Source organism: Martes martes (assembly GCF_963455335.1).
Source record: "Martes martes genome assembly, chromosome: 6".
Taxonomy (NCBI): Eukaryota; Metazoa; Chordata; class Mammalia; order Carnivora; family Mustelidae; genus Martes; species Martes martes.
This window is the reverse complement of record NC_137893.1, coordinates 74,537,456-74,557,370: the sequence shown is the minus strand read 5'-3', so window position 1 is coordinate 74,557,370 and position 19,915 is coordinate 74,537,456. Positions and strand designations below refer to the sequence as shown.

At 41.3% G+C, this 19,915-nt stretch overlaps 1 protein-coding gene across 3 annotated transcripts in view; it reads left to right on the top strand.

The window, feature by feature from the left end:
* Positions 1-19,915, top strand: part of NCOA7 (nuclear receptor coactivator 7) — a gene marked incomplete at its 5' end in the record, with an annotated part of 156,783 nt that overhangs the window by 109,738 nt on the left and 27,130 nt on the right. For 2 of the 3 annotated variants that reach the window (XM_080805533.1, XM_080805532.1), the window contains 2 exons: positions 2,955-4,000; positions 4,641-4,809. In XM_080805533.1, coding sequence (XP_080661659.1) covers positions 2,955-4,000; positions 4,641-4,809 — 1,215 coding nt within the window. The remainder of the gene's footprint in view (positions 1-2,954; positions 4,001-4,640; positions 4,810-19,915) is intronic. The other variant, XM_080805534.1, reaches the window with a different exon arrangement.

The window sequence follows — 19,915 nt, the reverse complement described above, 5'->3', positions numbered from 1 at the left end:
CTGTTCATCGTTCTGGGATTCTCGTTGTCCGTGCAGTTGAGGTTTCTACTTCATCTTAGTGCATGGCTCTTGGGCGGCAAGGATATGAAGAGGAGTGGCTCATGGCCTCCACCCTTGAGGAGCCTGCAGTCTACTGGGCACAAGAGACAGCTGGGGAGAAGTGATAATTGTGTCGTGTGCACAGAAGGGCACATAGTGTCCCACGTGGACCTCTGTGAGGGAGCGGCCAGCTACCTTGGAGTCTCAGTCAGCAGAGAAGAGGACGTGAGGGATTGGTTCTGGAACTAAGGAATGAACGTTAGGTTCTCTGTGACAAGAGGAAAGAAGATGCGAATGAAGAAAGCTATAGTTCAGTTTAGAAGTGGATGGCCAGGCAGGAGGGTATTTCTTGCCCAGTGGTGGCTTCTAATGGAGGCATAACTCTGGCATATCCTTGGCTCAGGACATTAAGGATTCTTTTTAATAATAAAAAAGGAAGGTATGTCTTTACAGAAAGATTTCCCTCATTGTGAGACTGCGTTTAACGACCTGGGGTACAGGGTTAATGCTGTAGCTGGAGGGAGAGGGAAGAGTTAAGAATTGGCTCGTACTGTGTTCAGTTTATTTCCGAATGGTGCAGATTCCTGCCTTGGATGCGAGTGTGTGAAGAAGATTTTTCAGTCTAGAGAACAGTTTGTGTACCAATGGGCAAAATAGAATGTGCGAGTGGGATCGGTGTGATATAAAATTAGTAGTGACTTCAGCACTCCAACAATTCTTTAAAAGTTAAAAATAGGGGGGCGCCTGGGTGGCTCAGTGGGTTAAAGCCTCTGCCTTCGGCTCAGGTCGTGATCCCAAGGTCCTGGGATCAAGCCTCGCATCGGGCTCTCTGCTCGGCAGGGAGCCTGCTTCCTCCTCTCTGCCTGCCTCTCTGCCTACTTGTGATCTCTGTCTGTCAAATAAATAAATAAAATCTTTAAAAAAAAAAAAAAGTTAAAAATAGGTTCAAATTTCATTATTGCTAGAAGTTGTCTGGTGAAACAAGAAGTACAAGTGATCTGACTGCAATATGCAAATCATTTTAAGTGTGTGTGTGTGTGCGTGTGTGTGTGTAAGATCTCCTCATCCTCCCTTCACGCTTTGTATTTTGTGTGTGGGCTATTTCGTAAGTCCAGCTGCCACAGACAGATAATAGGAAGGGGACAACTGGAGGGATTACTGGTCACCCTTGGGTGTCTGGCTGAGTCTAGAAAACATTAACAGTCATGCCAGTTGACTCCACTGTGTACTTTGCCCCAACAGTGCTTGGCAGCTGTAGCACAAAAAAGCAGGTAAATTAATCCCCACTTGGACTAGGTAGATGAGGAGGAAGGTAGGGGTGGACAGGGTAATATAGGAGGCTGAGCAGAGAGCAGCCCCATCTGTTCGTGGGAGCCAACTGGGCAGAGAAGGAAGAGATGAGATGGGGTCTTGGATGTTCATGGAAGAAAGTTTGGCTTATTAACCAAGCATGTGAAGAGCCGAGTTTCTGTGCCACATTAAATGTGGGGTCCTAAAATGGAAATTAGGACACATGATACTAGTTTATTTGACTCTGGGATTGGAGCATCTTTCACGTCTCCCGGGATGCTAATGTTGGGTAGGACATTCTTGGGCATGCAGGTTCCTGCAGAGCAGAGACTCTGTCAGAATCATCGTTTAGCATATGGCATGTAGGGGCTCGACAAATGCTTATTGAATTGCAATGAATTACGAACTAAAGAAGGTTTTCAAGCATCTGTCAGAGCCTAGCTATTATGTAGGCTTTTATTTGCTGTTGGAAAAAGCATGGATGTTCCACACCTGTGATTTATAAAATAAGTCTGGGGGATAGTCTTATAACTGAGGACTTCCTGGTACTTTGTGGCTTTCTTGCCCTAGTTTTTGGACAGCCAGAGTAATAAAGTAGTACCCGAATGTGATCTAGCCTTTTTAGAAAACAAAATTATTTCTGAAATCTAAAAATGTTCTTTTTAAAAAGGGTCTTTATATATCTGTGTTTAAACCCAATATCAGTACTAAGGTAAGTGAAAATACAGGTTATGCAAAGTCATGCCAGTCGAGGCTCAAAGATTATATTTCCTGAGCATTTGTTTTAAACTTTGGAAAACATGTCTAATCAATATTCTTGTGTCATTCAGATCTGGGTAGAAAAGCATCTGTTGTTAAGGGACAGTATGTTTCAGCTGATAAACCGGTGCCCATTGCCATAAAGTAAAATGGTGTTGTTATGAGTCAAGAAGTTAAGAATTTTAACCTAAGTATTATAAGAGCTTACTTGATTTTCTTTTCTGTAAATTTTAAAGTGTAAAATGGAGCAAGTGCTGTATAGTCACTATACAGAGGACAAAGATTCTTGCATCTCCCTCAGGAGTAGAAGGAATCTGTTATTGGAAACATCAGGTCCAAGTGCTGAAACTCAAAGTTAGGGTTCAGGGCTAGTAATTTATAAAACAATTAAATGAGTAGCTACTCAGTCAATGAGCCATTCAGAATTAATGCAGTTGGTTTATATCCTATTTTATAAAAAGGAACCGCTTTGAATACTTAAAGAATTTAGGTCATAGTACTAAAACGTTTCCTTGGTCCTTTCCTTCATGAATATCAGAAACATTGTTTCATCATTAAAAATCTGGTAGGTGATATCTCCATGTTCATAAATGACTTCAAAAATCATTCATGTCCTTCTAGTAGGATATGCAGCTCTCATGGTTCTTTGTTTTACCCCTTCACGTGACTTATTTATGTTTCATTTTTGAAGTTAATTTCTTGATTTCATTTCCTTATTCTGAAATCATTTCAACATAAATTTAAGTTGTTGTATATTTATGTTTTAGTTTTTGGTTGGGTTTTATTTTAATTTTTGCCTTTCCTCCATTTTGTTTTTGGTTTTGTTTTTAACATTCCATGTGCACCCACCATTTTTCCCCCGACAGTGACCTACCTCAGGATCTTTGTCCTCTGTACAGGCCTGGAGAATGGGAAGACTTGGCTTCAGAAAAAGACATCAACCCCTTCAGTAAGTTCAAGTCTCTCAACAAGGAAAAACGGCAGCAGAATGGGGAGAGAAGCATCACTTCAGATTCCAAATCAATAAGACCTTTGGAGAAGTCAACAGAATACACATACATGAAGCCCTCAGATAGCTCTCTGTCAGGAAAGTTAAAGACACTGGAATCTTCTACAGAGGCAACCAGTGGATCTACCACAGTGACTAAGGTCAGCAAGGAGCCTTCTGACACTCGTGCTGCATTTGAATCTATAGCCAAAGAGAATTCCCTTTTAGGGGAAGATGATGACTTTGTGGACTTGGAAGAACTTTCTTCTCAACCCGATAGTGGAATGGACAAAAGAGACACCTCAAAGGAGTGCCTTTCTCTTGACCCAAGAGAGCTAAGGAAGGCTAAGTCCCACATCATCGGTTCTACTACAGAAATGCAGGTGCAGCCAGCCCTGAACTTTTCAGGAGGAGATAATGATGCTGAACTGAAGGGGGCCCTAGATTTAGAAACCTGTGAGAAGCAAGATATAATGCCAGAGGTGGACAAGCAGTCTGGTTCCCCGGAAAGCCAGGTGGAAAACACACTGAACATACATGAAGATCTTGATAAAGTTAAACTCATTGAGTATTACCTTAATAAGAACAAAGAAGGGTCACAGTTAACTGAAAACTTGCAGAAGGCAGAATTAAGTGATGCCAAAAAGACTGAGCCAGTGGGAATAGATATCACCCTTAGTAGTTCTCTTCCCCAGGTGGGTAGTCCCCCAACTGAGGGCAGTAAGGAGCCAGATAAAACCTGGGTGAAAGACAGAGTGTCCCTCCCATTGCAACTTGCGTCTTCTACAGAAGAAAATGTGAATAAAGGGTCTTTAGACACCTCTTCAGAATCTACTCTGGACAACAGCTGCCAAGGCGCACAAATGGATAATAAGTCTGAAATTCAGCTGTGGCTATTAAAGAGAATTCAGGTACCCATTGAAGGTAAGCCACTTCTCTTTAGTATCTTTATATCCTGCTGTACAGTTGGCTTTCTGAAACTTGTGAATACAAGCGAAATTAGGACAATTGTTTGAGAACCGTGTTCTCCATAGACCGTATCTTTACTGATAACATTATTTGGGGAAAAACTTAGCATTATATAGTATCTATTTTGGAACTTGAACTGTGACCTAGATTTTTAGGTCAAAAGTAGTTTGTTTTTTAATTTCAAGGGACTTTCCTTTTCACCTTGAACTTTTAAATCTAAAGGGGTTTGAAATGTTGTGGAAGGTAATTCAGTGCTAAGCCAGATTGCCTTATGGTGTAAGTGGGTCCTTAGTGTCATTCCTTGAGAGGTATCCTTGTGAAGTGCCACATTGTGTGGGTTTTTATGCTTATTCCCAGCATGTCGCATCTTACGTGATGCAGAACCAACCGAAACTACAAACCTTGTCCTTTTTGTGCTAAAGGAGGTCTGGAAAATGTGATTAGTTCTAATAATTCTATTTCTGTCATATATTTTGATTTTCTGTCACTAAGAGGGGATTGGGAGCTGTTCTTTACAAGTTGAAAGGTTTTACTTTCACCAGTATTGTCGATATTGAGGAAGGTTGTCTTTTTTTTCCCCCCACGTGTGATTCAGATATGCTTCCTTCAAAAGAGGAGAAAAGCAAGACCCCACCCATGTTTCTGTGCATTAAAGTAGGAAAGCCAATGAGAAAATCCTTTGCCACTCAGAGCGCAGCCATGGTCCAGCAGTATGGCAAACGAAGAAAGCAGCCAGAGTACTGGTTTGCCGTTCCTCGGGAGAGGTAATTGGGGGCTGAAATGGAAAATGTTGGGCTACTAGATTCTAACTGCAGCTTGATTTTTTTTATTTTAGCTCTTTAAATAGTTAATCTTAATTTTGAATAAGACATTTCTCTTCATTGTATCTTTTAGAATTTCTAGGAGGACTTTTTTGAGTCGTTTTCTGCTAATGAGTGGCTTCAGTTTAGCAAATTTGAGGTCATCTGTGCTGAAACCCTTTTATGACTTCCTACACAGTTGAATTTTAAATGAAGGAAGATTTAGATATTCTCAAGTGCTGGTAATTGGAAGTGCAATTCTGTCGAGAATAAAAGACTGCTGTGGAACAGATCGAAACCTCTCTAAGGGCAGGAGGCAGGCATGGGTACAATTCTTGAAGTGCTTATTATTCTAGGGAACTAACGGTCGCTTTGGTCTTGAGGAGGGAGTCTCAGTGACTCAGCAGCTGAGATGGCTTGGGATCACCTGGGTGGGTTTAAGGGACTGTACCCTCTAGAGAGATCTGTATATTTAAAACTGCCAGAGAAGAAGTGTTACTGGTTATATGAGTCTAGGATGGCAGGCCCAATGGTACAGAATTTTTTTAGTGGTATATCATTAGGGATATCTTTGTAGTAGAAAATAGTTAGGAGATATTATTTTTAGGAAAAATTAAGTGTTTTCCTTTTGTATGTGCGGTAGAATAAAAATGTCTTTACAAAGGTCTTGCAGTTAGTTTTCAAAATTGTAAAACTCACATATCTTTCCTCTTTCTGCCTAGTTGTTAACATTATCATCTGGGCAGACCTCTTGGCTAACACATCTGCCAAGAACGAATATACTCAGCAAACTTCCTTAGGCATGAACTGTTAATAAAGAAAAATTAAACTCCAGGCAAGGGCACACCTTCTGGTTGATTAGTATCTAGAATAATTCTCATCAAGGGAGTTGCCCTGTTTTAATAAATTATAGTTTAACCTGAAAAATAGTTAATAGGATTTTAATTAATGAATTTGCCCGTATCTGTTCCCTGTATTAGATACAAAGCTGTGTTAACATGGGACATTCAACATAATTTTTGTGTTTATGTCTTACACTTTCCTACCCATGCCTGCAACTGCCACGGTGTTTCATGGAAACTTTCAGGATATTGGGGAGATTAAAAGGAAAATGAATGTCTTTTTTTATTTAAAAATGTTTAACAGAAGCAATGTTAAGTTTCTGACGACCTGGTAAAATGAGAGTTCTAAAATCGAATTTCACACTCAACAATTCCTTAGAGATTTAAGCCCACTCCTGATTTTTTAGATGAGGAAAACAAAACACTGAAACTTTCATCCATGTTGCTGGTGAGGTGGACTTACAGAGTCTACCAGAAGAATCACCTGTTATATATCACTTTTTCTTTGGGCAGATGTATTATTTAAAATATAAGAAAATTATGGTTTTTTCCCTATTTTATTCTCTTTAATGAAACTGTGCACACCAAGGACTCTTCTAGAATAAGTATAGCAATCCCACACATGTAGTTATTATATTAATGTCATTTTTTAACCCAGAAGAAATCTGTAATGTTGAAATACTTCTCTTTGATCTCTTACACAGGTGGTATTTGTGGGCTTTTAATTAATTAATTTATTTATTTATTTATTTATTTATGAGAGAGGTGGGTAGGGGCAGAGGGAAAAGGAGAGGAGCTCAAGCTGGCTCCACGCTAGGCATGAGCCCAAGGTGGGGCTCTATCTCAGGACCCTGAAATATGACCTGAGCCAAAATCAGAAGTCCCACACTCAGGAGCATCTGGGTGGCTCAGTCAGTTGAGTGGCTGCCTTCGGCTCAGGTCATGATCCCAGGGTCCTGGGATTGAGCTCTGCATTGGGCTCCCTGCTCAGCCGGGAGTCTGCTTCTCCTTTTCCCTCTGCTTGCCGTTCTGCCTACTTATACTCTCTCTCTGTCAAATAAATAAATAAAATCTTTAAAAAAAAAAAAAAAAAGACAGAAAGAAGTCCCAAACTCCAACTGACTGAGAAAGATGACTGGGAAAGATGGCGCAGCTCTATAGTTAATTCCCACCTAGAACTCCAAGTACAGAGTGAGAAATAAGAAAAGGTTGTTTTTATTCCCAGTTTATGAAAATCTTTTGGACTTCAGACTCAACCATGTCCTTGAGGAGCTAAGACGTGGCATGCAATACTTTCCTCACTCCGATGATCATTTCTGGATTCCCTTGCTATATCAAATGGAGCATTTCTACTTGCTTTTCTATTACTGGATCTCTGCATCCATTAGAGTTTCAGGAGCAGAGTGAAGTCCTCCTGGTAGTGGCTCCCTTTCAGGGTTAAAGTGTCCTCTCAAAGACCTTCCAGATGTGGTGCCGTATTCTCACTGGAGGTCTCTCTCATTCCTCCAGCATCGAAGCTTCTCGTCACAGGAGATAATATTCTCATGTCGACGTAGCTTCACAAGTGTGTTTCGCTCTTATTCTCTGTTGTTCCTGATATTTTTAAAACATGTTTATTCTTTCCCCTTTTGTTATTATTACTAAGAAATTAACGCTACCAAAATATTTCCTTCTTCACTTACAGCATGCCCTGTGGTTTCCAGGGCACCATTGCCTAATGAATGGTCTACCAAGTAAGAAAGTGGGGAGGGCGGGAGCCAGGGGAAGCAATCATATAGTCACTCTTTAACATCTTTGTTGGGGTTTTCCCCCCTGCAATCCTTGTTACTCAATTCTAGATATAGAACTCCCTAACTACATAGTAACGGTTTTAAATTATCAGAAGATCTGACCACTGCAGATCCAGCAAAGCTGGTGGTTGGTTACCCCTTGCACCCCCGTATGCTGCTACTTGAGACGTGTGCGTTCACTGAGGACGAGGTGCCTGTCGGCTTGACACCCTCCCTGCCTCCATCGCAGCTTGCAGATTGACACACTTCTCTTCAGTCAGCAGAGGACAGTAGTCTGCTGGGGAGATCTGCCTTGTCTGGAGCCTCGGACATCCAGCCTTTTCCTCCTCTCACTCTTGGTGCTAATCTAAACTTGAGAACGGTGGATGGTCTCACCTTCTGTTAATCATCTATTATAGGATTTCTCAGCCTTGGCACTGTGGACATTTTGAGCTGTTTAATTCTTTGAGCGGATGTACTTTGCATTATGGGTTATTTAGCAGCATCTGTGACCTCTACCTCCCCAGTTGTGACAACTGAGAGAGTCTCCAGTTACCTGGGGGAGAAGTTGTCTGAGGGACAAAAGAATCTCACGCTGAGAATGACTGGTCAAGTATGAGACCATGAGACCAGGTCCATACACCATTCAGAAACTGATTATGAACCATAATAGCCAAATAATTTAGGGCTTTGACTACTTAAAACTTCGTTATACTCAGTCACGTTCACTGTAATTTACTGATCTGCCTATACTCTATTTCCTTTACTCGACCCTAATTTTTTGCAGAGAATTTCATTAAAATTTTTTGAACTTAGTTATTACTCTATAGTTTTATGCCTATAAAAACAAGACTGTTGCTCCTAAAGAAATAATTTATCTGGAAGGAAGCCCAAAATTGATAGAATACAAATGAGAAAGTCTGTGGTGTTGACAGGCATGTATTTTTGCCCCTTGACTCTGCACAAGTCTGTGCTAGCAGCTGTCCCGGGTGTAAGAAGACGACTGTCTCATGCCCTGCCCTGGAGGGCATGTGGAGTCTTGGGCTGCCCGGCTCTGGCCAGTGGAATAGTGAGTCACAGAATCAGGCAGTGATGAATGAGAATCCCTAGGAATAGTGTGCCTTAGAATGAGGTACTTTATCCATTTGAAACATAGTTTCTTAATTTGGAAAATGGGTCACTGTGGAGCATTAAGTAGTTAGATCATGTTTGAACACTTACTGAGTGCATAGGACTGGGCAGGTGTTGGGCTAGTTCTAGATGAATGAGATTGGGAGTCTACCTTTAGAAGCTTATGAAAAGCTCTTGAAATAGTTCCTACTTCTTTTTAGAAACTTGAGAGGATTGTATTCCATAGATTTGGATCCTGTTCTGTGTGAAAAATGGCAATTGTCTTTTTTCTTAATACTAAGAGATTATTTCTTTTTTAATTTAATTTAATTTAATTAATTTATTTATTAACTTGACACAGAGAGAGAGACCAATCCCAGAACCCTGGGATCATGACCTGAGCCAAAGGCAGAGGACTTAACCCACTAAGCCACCCAGGCGCCCCTATTTCTTTTTTTAGAAAGAACCAATAATTCCTGTTCATATTGAAACAGCCTTTTTTTTTAAAAGATTTTATTTATTTATTTACTTGAGAGAGAGAGCACGAGAGAGGGGAGAGGGTCAGAAGGAGAAGCAGACTCCCCACGAAGCTGGGAGCCCGATGCGGGACTTGATCCCGGGACTCCAGGATCAGGACCTGAGCCAAAGGCAGTTGCTTAACCAACTAAGCCACCCAGGCACCCTTGAAACATCTTTTTATCCCGAATTCCTTATGATCTCTACCCGTGAAATGTTTTAGAGTAATTGATTTCATATTATCCAGCTTTTAAAATAAGATGGAATTAAATGGCAGGAACTGTGTAGAATTTGCCAAGTCAAGCATAAATGTTAAATCCAAGCTGAATTAATTGGTTAGTGTGATTCGTGTAATAAGTAAGCTAATAAGAGAACGGAAAGGGAGAGCCTGTGGGTGTTTTAAAATTCTTTTATACTTGAAAATAATTATGCTATGATAATCTTAGCTACACTTGAACACACAGGTATTTTGAGGGGAGCAGAATTTATTTAGCAATCTGCTTTTTCCTGTACTTAATGTTATACACATTTTCTACATGAAATAGTATGTTATTATAGATATACGAACAACATAGCACCCCTAATACATTCCCTGGATGATTTAATGATGCTCCTGCTTTGGATGTTAGGTGGTTCCAAATTTTTTGCGATTAAAAGCAGTATTACATTAAACATCTTTATAAAATCCTTAAGATAGTCTTACCATTTCACGGGATATGTTTAGGGCACGTGGAAGTGTGTGACAATTTGTATACCACCGGCATGGGAGTGCCCTTTTCTCCATGTGATGGGAAATCTAAGTTATATGATTCTTTATCAGTTTGGTAAGGAAGCACATGCAGCTTTAAAATCGTTTTTGTTTTGTTTTGTTTTAACGATTTTATTTATTTATTTGACACAGAGAGAGCATAAGCAGGGGTTGCTGCAGAGGGAGAGGGAGGAGCAGGCTCCCCACTGAGCAGGGAGCCGGATGCGGGGCTTGATCCCAGGAGTCTGGGATCAAGACGCTAGCCAAAGGGAGATGCTCAACCAACTGAGCCACCCCGGTGCCTCTTTAAAATCATTCTTGTTTTGGGCTCCCTGCTCAGCAGGACTTGGGCCCCCTGCTCAGCGGAGGAGTCTGCTTCTCCCTCTTCTCTGCCCCCCCTACCCCAATCATGCATGATCTCTCCCTCTTATTTTCTCTCTCTCAAACGGGTGGATAAAATCTTCAAAAATAAATAAATACATTTTGTTTCAAAGCCGAGTGATTCGTATATGATATTTGTTTATAAAAAATAAGATCAGTAGTGGCCTGAGGCTCTTTATTTAGTAATAAAAACTTACTTATACCTTGATGTACAAATATATATTTAACAATTATTCTGAAATACCATGTTCTCTAATAAGCTTCTCATTAAGATCAGCAAGCACTTTGATTTATATAAGATAGTTAGAGTTTGTGCCTGTCCACACTTAGAACAAACTCCTCAAGTATAAGTTAAGTTGATTCTATTTTAGAAAGCATGATATTTTCTTCTGTAATGTCAAGAGTAACTGATGCATTTTATAAAAGTTGAGTTGTTTAATTCTTTCAAAATTGTAATGAATAACATACCCAGGAGCTCACAGGTAGCTGTCCTGTTAAAAGGTGCTATCCATGTTGGATACACGCTTCTCACATCCCATCTGTGGGCAGTAAGTACTACTGCCTGAGTTAGAGATTTGTCTGGTCAAGTTCTGCATGGTCACCTACGCGAAAGCATGGAAGCAAGAGCGAGACGCCATTTTTAGCAGCAGTGCCTTTTCTTTAGGTCCGCATTTCCCTCAAAGATAGTCAATGGAAACCCATCCCATGGACAAGTAATAGGTGTTTTGTGGTTAAATATGGTCCATAGTCAGTGCTTATCTCTATCTAGAATAGATTTAGGCTCATAGTTGTTATTCTTTTGATAGGTTTTTATAGGAATTTCTTAGTTTAATTTTTTGCGATTTTTCCTGATATTGGCATAATAGAATATAGTTCATGTATTTTATCTCTACTTACATTTTAATTCTAGGAGATTACTTGGGTATTCATATATATATAAAGATTTATATGTATTTAAAAACTTTATATGTGTGTGTGTGTGTGTATTTAAAGACTTTTACATATAGATAGACTACATTAGTCTGATTTCCATCAGTCTTTAAGTCTTTACTGTAGTACATAGAATTTGAGATTTATTTCCCTTTTTCACATTTCCAGAAGTAACAGCCACACATACAAAGACCATATATGTAACCTCTTGGTCATCAAAGCTATGCTGTATGGTTAGGAGTGACTGGTTGAGGGCAGATCCTGGTCAGGATCTACCTTTTAACTATCTGTGTGTCTTCTTCTCATCTTTCAGAAGGGTTCACTCTTAGCTTTGGAATATTTAGAGTGAAGCTTGAAAGCTACCCATCCTGAGCTTTTCATGATGTGCCATCTGTCTGAAATTGTATTCATTTTTAAACCATTAGTCTAAGCTTCTTTAGAGCCTGATAGAATTCTGGTGCCTGAATCACAGCTTTATAAAGTGCATCAGATTATTGTGGTTGAACACGTACTTCTAAATGACGTTCCAGTGATACCTCCACCATCCGAAGCAGGATTGCCACTCTTAAGTCAAGGAGGGAATACGAGCTCAACATTCAGTTTCCCCAGCTTGGAGAGAGGACTAAAGGGCAGGCGGAGTGCTCAGTGCCTGCCCCCTGAGCCCTTCCCTGGCATGGTGCTCTGGCTGGTTATCTCACTTAAAACTGAGGAGTGCTTTGTGAGGTGTGTAGTGTTATTTCGCATTTTAGAAATGAGGAAAGTGGGAGGTACTGGTTTTCGACACCTTGCTCAAACAGGCAGATATCAAATCCATTTGATTTCAAATCCCATTCTCCTAACTAGATCAGGCAGGCAGCTGAAACTGCCGTAATTATACCCTTTATTTAGACATCACTGAAACAGGGACGGGAGATACTGCAAACATTCAAGGTCGTTTCTTGACTAGGAAGGGAATGAAAATTTGCAGCATCCCCGGATTGATTCCTATCCTTGGGCCCTGCCGAAGTGCTCTCCCTCTGACTAGACGTGTTTCACTAATGATGCGGAGAGGAAGTGACTGATATTTTATGGGTGCTACTCCGTGGGTGCTCACTAATTGAACTGAGGTGGTCTAATGACAACATTGTATAGAAATGAAGAGCTTGGCTACAGTGTCCTTTCCATAATATTAGGTAGCTTAACTTGGTTGCAGGCTGGTTCTAGCATTGCCTTATTATTAGAATGAACTTTTATGTGCTACGGTGGTTATCTGGTCCCGAACAAACAGAACACTACAATATTCCTTCCTCTGAAGCTCATGTCACAAGGTCTGGTGACTTTATATTACGTGATGCTTCTGTGAACACATTGGTTGAACCTAAACTACAGCTCCCTATTCTCTAGTTCCTCCCCTTAAAATCTATTTTGTTACCTTATGGCCAAAATAATCTTCTCAAAAGGTCTTTTGATCGTGTCACATTGCCACAAAAAAAAAATCCTAAGCCTTTGGAACTAAAGTTTAAATCCCATGTTTGTTTGTTAAAGCTATTTACAGAATGGCCTACCTTCCTCACTTTTTCTTCATTTGCCTGAATCTGTGACTTTACTAAGATTGGTCACTTTATGGGTTTTTGCCTGTGAGGCCTAGGACGTTTCTAGCTTGGCACCTTTTAAAACTGTATTCCTGAACTCGGGTAGTTCCCTTCTCTTCTCCAGCTGTGTATATCCTTTGTTTCCCAGAATAGTGCCCCCCACAGTGATATCGCCCTAGACTGGCAGTAACCATCTTTTCTCAACCCACACTCGACTGGTGAACAACCCACAGACGCAGAGCCACTGGGGAGTGGGGGGAGTGGGGGAACGGGGGAGCAGTTGAAGTCTGGCACCTTTTCCTCTTACAGGAGCAATCTCAGTTTCTAAATTCAGAAATATTGAGAACTAAAGCTTGTGAAGGAATGTGTTCTGTTGCATAGAGATGAAAGTATGTAGAGTTGACAAAGAACTCATGGCTTAGATGGGTGGATGCCCAACTTAGCTTTGTAATAAAATAATCTAGGAGCCTTTAAACATACAGAGTACTCAGATCCTTCCCTGAACATCCTGCAGCTTTGGATTTGGAATGGAATGCCAGAATCTGTGAGGTGTCCATATTGTGATAAACAAAGGGAAATTATTATGTCCTTATTTTTACCCTCACATTCTATAGCGTTTGATACCATTGACCATCATCCACTTTTTTTTTTTTTTAAGATTTTATTTATTTTACAGAAAGACAGCAAAGGGACACAAGCAGGGGGAGTGGGAAAGGGAGAAGCAGGCTTCCCGCAGAGCAGGGAGCCTGATGCAAGACTCAATCTCAGGGCCCCAGGATCATGACCTGAGCCAAATGCAGACACCCACCAACTGAGCCACCCAGGCACCTCCCATCATCCATTTCTTGACACTCTCTTTCCTTCTGTCATTCCTTCCCAGTCCTTTCTTCTTCTGTTTCCTCATTCAGTGTTACCCCTTAAATACCCTGTTCTCACTATATATACAATTGCCTGCACCTAATTAATTCTTTCTTATATGCCAATCATGTCCGGTTATCTTCAGTGTAAAACTTCCTACTGAGCCCCAAACACATATACACCTGACAGTTCTCAATATTTAGATTATCCAAGGATCAAACAAACTCAAAGCAGATCATACCCTACATGGAGGTTCTTATTTCTACTTTTGTCCCTGCCACTATGCCTATAACTCCTGCCTCCAGTTTTCTCCATCACAGTCACTGCTGCCACCAGCTACCCAGTCCCCAAGGCCAGAATGTGGACAGAATCTTGCTTCTTGTCATCTTCCCACCTTGGTCCACTACTGCATCTAGCTTATTCTATCCAGTTTGTATCACTAGGATCTCTAGCTCCCATTCTGCCCTTTTTGTGGACCTGGCTGTTTCAGTGGTAGAAAAGGTGAATCCAACATACTGACTGGTGTGCTTGGGATGCTCAGCTTTCCCTTCCCGTGTCCCGCCCCATTACCCACCTCACCTATATACATTTATTAGTTCAAATGTCTCCTCTAAGAGACTTTCCCTGTCTAGTTTAGATGTAGTGTACCCCTACCTCTGTCACAGTACTTCCTACCTACACTCTTCTATGGGTGTGGAGTACTTAGAGATTTTGACACTGTGCCCTAAAAACAGTATAGGATCTAGTAGGTAATATACCCTAAATGTTAATTGGATGGATGCATGAATAAATTAGCTTATAGTCTCATAGATAAAAATATTTAAATATTGAAATACCTTATTCCTTAAAACTAAAATAATGCACAGACTTTATATAATTAGAGAAATACAAAAAGGAAAAAAGAAAAGAACTCAAATTTGTTACACCAAGCTAACTACAATTTATTTTTATTTTTGTAGACTTTTGGCCTTTTTTCTATGTATGAATGAATGTAGTGATAGCATGTGTGTATCTGTCTGTATCTGATAATTGTGGGTATGTGTGTATGTGTGGGTATATATGTATTTTGTAAACTGCTTTTACGTAAACACATCTTGCTTTGCCATTAAATGTTGGGCATGCATTTAGTTTGCATGCATTACTTTTGTGGTAACAAGCAAAATCATAAAAAAGAAAACTGATTCTCTTATTAAACTAGATTTATAAGGAAAAAATGTCCAAATCATAAGGACCATCATGAAGACTAAGCAAAGTGCTCTCAAGAGCATTTTCCTTGAAGAAAGAAGCATATATTAAAGGAATCAAAAACTAACCTAGTTTTCTAGCGTGAAATCTTTAACCACAGTTAGTGCTGCATTTTCTGATCCAAAGTCATCTTGTTTTTTAGCAGGGTCAGGGCTAAATTGAAATCTTTAATAACTGTCAATGCCAGTAAGACCATAGTGTTAAAAAGCTTTTAAAGTACTGTACTTTCTAGAACAGTTTAGGCCCTACATACCCAAACCACATACACTTGAGAATATAAGCCCTGTGATTTTCAAGTATAACACATATCATACTGTATTCTTATTGTGATGTTTCAGGTAAAAGTGTTACTGTTAAAGAAAAAAAAGGGGGGGTTCTCCAAAATCCTAAAGGAATGATCTTCCTTTGTATTTAACACAAGTTGAAGTTCTGGAAAACTGCTATACAAGTAGAAGCCATAGAATTATTAGTTACTGATGCCAGTATTTTTTTTTTTTTAATGCTTTAAAGTCATGCTTTAAAATGTTTTGCAGTGATACCGCTTCCTCTCATTCTTTTTCTGGTCACCTTACCTTTCGTCTCATTAACTTAACGGTCTAGAAATTCATCATCCCCTTCCAGAAGCACTATTAGGCAGCCACCCTTCAGTAATTTCAGTAACCAGCTTCGGCAAATGCCTCAAGTTAATCAGTGACTCTGTAGCCAGATCCAAGTTCATGAAAAAATAACCCCCTTACGAGGAGCTCATCGCTGTGGTGGCTGTGCTCTCTGCTGGAGGAGTGGACGCCCGCACTGTGGAGCGTAGCTCGGGGCCTGTCTCCACTGCAGGATAGTTAATGCCGATGGGGGCCGCACACACTGTTTGGGAGTAAGTATGCAGAAACAGTAATTAGTGCAAGCCTGGATACCTGTAGGAGCTGGATGGAGGACTGGAGGGAGGGAGGCTGGGGGGCCAGTGTTAATGAGCTGTCTTAAGGAACAGCTGCTGCGTACCTGTGTCCCTCCAGCTGAATGCTGCTGTGTGGGAACGTGAGCCTGGTGTTGCTTGATCTTCCCATCTTTTTCAAAATAAATTGAAAGATGGATTATGTCTGTCAAATCTCGATTTTTAAGTATTAGCCACTATTTAATTAACAAAGAGAATACAGATGCTGAGTCCAAGGCTATGGCATGCCAGCCTAAGGCCTCCAGCACTGACATTAATAGAAACTTCTAGTTTTTACCTATTTTTTAGTGATCCTTTTTTATTGTTCTGATCAAGGATTCTCAAAAGAACTGTCCTATTATTTTTGGTGAATCAGGACAACGAAGCATATTTAGTTGGTAATTTATAAATAATTTTTTAAAAAGATTTTATTTATTTATTTGAAAGAGAGATTGAGAGAGCATGAGATGGGGGAGGGTCACAGGGAGAAGCAGACTCCCTGCTGAGCAGGGAGCCCGACGCAGGACTCTATCCCAGGATCATGACCTGAGCCGAAGGCAGTTGCTTAAACCAACTGAGCCACCCAGGTGCCCCAATAAATTATCTTTCCATAAACACACCAAGACCCTTTAACAATGGGCATTACACCAGGGCATTACTAACCATTGCTTTCATTTAGAGTTGTAGAATATTGAATCTGAAAGGGACCTTACAGGGCAAGGAAAATGACCTTTATCATACAAGGACCTTGGATCTGGCCATTGATGTGGGTTTAAGAGGTGATGGTTTGCTGGTAACAACCTCTGGAGGTCCAGAGTGCTTTGCCTTGTTGGGCTTCTGTGACTATATTCAGAATGGAGCCTGGGAATGTTTTAGATTGAAGTGCACTGGAATATCTTTAATTTATAATCAACAATACAAGTGAATGGTGGGACTGCATATACATGTATTTCCTTACTCTCAGAGTCACATTCTTACTCTCTTCATCCCTTTCCTTGTCTTATTATTTCCCATTCTCGGTGCCATAATGTACTCTAAAGTATGCTTCTAATATAATAGCTATGAAACTGATGGTTCCTGCTTAAATCATGAGGCAGGTGTAGGGGTTATATCTTCCTATGTGTAGCCCCAGTTTCTTTTCCTGCCAGTGAAGTGAGCCTTGATGAGAATGCCTAACTGCTTCGGGGTCATTTTGGTCCAGTTTGTTGATCTATGTGGTAGCAAGATTTTAGATAATCACATGAAAGAGACTTTGTAAAAGGTCTTCTGAAGGTAGATAGAACTTCCTTATATATCTAATGCTCCAGACACCTATATGAGGAGCTAGGTTTTCTTCATTTTAGAAGCTCAGAGAGATTAAGGAACTTTCCCAAAGCCCCCAGCTAATAGCACATGGGACCAGTTCAGGTCTTTACCTTAGATGTGTGTGATTTTTCACTTTACCTCACAACTATGTTAAAAAAAAGAAAAGAAGAAGAAAGAAAAAAGGTAACAGTAAATAAAATCCCACCATAGCTAATTTTGAGAAAATAGATTGTAATTGTGCCTAAAGCCCATACACTTAAAGTATGAATAGCAGTGTTTTGTTCCAAGCATCAACTCAGATTTTTCACGAGGTTTTATATCCCTTAACCCTACAGTTTCTTTTAAAGATTTATTTATTTTAGAGGTGGAGGAGGGCAGAGAGAGAGAGAAACTCAAGCAGACTGTCTGCTGAGCACAGAGCCCAACGCAGTTTCAGTCTCATGACCCTGAGATCATGATCTGAGCCAAAACCCAGAGTCTGACACTTAATGGACGGAGACACCCAGGTGCCCCTCAACCCTACAGTTTTGTCAGTGATGGGCTTTTAAGAAAATGACAGTGGGACTAACTGTAAAGGAAAAGGTAAAGCATATTGACTGAGACTGTGACCTGACCCGAGGTTGATCCCGGGTCCACCCCTAACATACTGTGTGGTGTTGGTCGAGGCAGTCTGTGTAAGCACCTCTCTTCTTCCATTAAACAGAGATGGTGACTATAGTGGCTGCCTCATGGGGTTATTATGAAGAAAAAATGAACTTGTCCATGCACTTAATGAAAGTCACTTGTGCTGCAGCTGTTGCTGTTCCTTCCCTTAATGCTTTGTTGCCTCTGAGGTAAGGCTGCTGCTCTTCAAAAACTTGTGTCATTGACCTTTGAATTTCTTTTCCACAGACGACAACTTTAACGGCTAAATGGGGATTTGTAACTTGAGTAGGATGTCTCCTTGGGGTGGATCCCTGAAGGAACCTTGTGTTGATGATAAAGACCTTTGAAGTTTATGAAGAAATTTGATTAAGCCCAAATTGGTCAGTAGAAAACTTCAACAAAGCTCGAGAGCCGGGTTTTGGTATATCGACTCTTGCTGGATGGGTTGGCACTAGTACTGTGCCCGGAGGAGTGTGCATGGCATGCTTCACACCGTGTCCGCTGCCACGTGTGGGCTGTGGTCTTGACCAGCTCTTGGCGGATCACCAGTGTTTCTCGGCCTAGCTTTTCCTGCTCTTCGGTCCTTGGCTCCCCAGCGATTTTTCTGAACCACAGATCTGGCCAGGCTGCTTCTGGCAAGGCCCAGGCCGTTGCCTCCACAGTGCCCACAGCCATGCCTCCCTTGTTCACATGCTTCCTCCACAAACAGCCCCATATCTGTGTGCCATCTGTACTACTGTTTTCTTAATGGAGGTCTTCCAAGGACTTCTATCCTTTTTTATTTACCTAGCCAATCTTCTTTAAGTAAATGTGTAGCTATTAATATACGGTCCTCTGTGTACCTTCTGAAGTCGCTAGAACCGCCCCAGGACACTTTGGGAAACAGTAGCGGCAGGATGAGAGGTCCAAGCCATTTATCTCGTGCCCAGGATTCTCCCTGACCCACCCCGTGACCCAGCCCCTCTGGCTCGCTCTTTCTCCTTTCCTGCCATTCTAATCGGCAAAGACTCAATCTGGCTCTTTCATTGCACTCCTCAGGAATTCCCCCTCCTCCCATGTCCCAGCTCAGACACCTACTGGCTTCCGTCACTGTGCTGTTGGAATTGTGTCTGGATTTTTTGCTTACTCCCTTCTGCCTGAGCGCTCTAGGGCAGGGTCTGGGTCCCCTGGCCCTGTCCTCATCACAGAACCCTCTGGCAGAAGGCGCCAGTGACCCAACTGCATTGCGCTGCTTTCTCTCAACCACGTTCACTGTGCCCTCCTTCTAGCATCACCCTGCTCTCTCGTGCGCCATGTCTTTTTGCACATGTTCCCTGGGGGGAATGCCATTTCCCTTCCTCCTGTAACTGCCTCTTGGCCTGATCCCAGCCTGAGATGATTCTCCTCCAGGCTTACCCTTGTTATCATGCTTCTTTAAAAAATAATAATAATAAAGAAAAGAGGCAGCAGCATGAGAATGGTTGTTGGAGCCAAGATATGAGAACACAGGGCTGGAACAAAGAGCACGTTTTGGAGACAGGCACAAGACAGAGCTCTCAGGCACCCCCAGGACTTTGAATTTACCCTAAAACCTCCAGGGAGACATTGGAAGGATTTTAATACAGCTGAGTGAAAGTGATCAGATTTGTATTTTGTAAGATCACTTCTGCCTTCCCGTTGTTTCTTCTTGGCTTCCTTTCAGGACCACTTTTACTGTTTCCTCCTTAAATACCAGCTTTCCTACAGTCCAGCACTTGACCTCCTTCCCTGCTCACATGCATTTACCACACCCATTGCTACATGACAGCAGCCCGTTTGGCAGTAATTACTGGTAATTGTGTTGGCTGGACCAGAGGTATCCTGAGATAGGTGAGGCCAGAGAAACCCAGTGACTCATCAGAAACAGGGTGAATTACTGAAAGGATTTCAAAAGAACCATTAACAGGCTTTCAGAAGTGAAGACAAATGATGACTGAGTCTGTTGAGTTTGACAACAGGTCACTTTTTTTTTTTTTTAAGATTTTATTTATTTATTTGACAGAGATCACAAGTAGGCAGAGAGGCAGGCAGAGACAGAGAGGAAGGGAAGCAGGCTCCCTGCTGAGCAGAGAGCCCTATGCGGGGCTTGATCCCAGGACCCTGAGATCATGACCTGAGCCGAAGGCAGAGGCTTAACCCACTGAGCCACCCAGGCGCCCCGACAACAGGTCACTTTTAAGAAAATCAGGGGCACCTGGAGGCATACT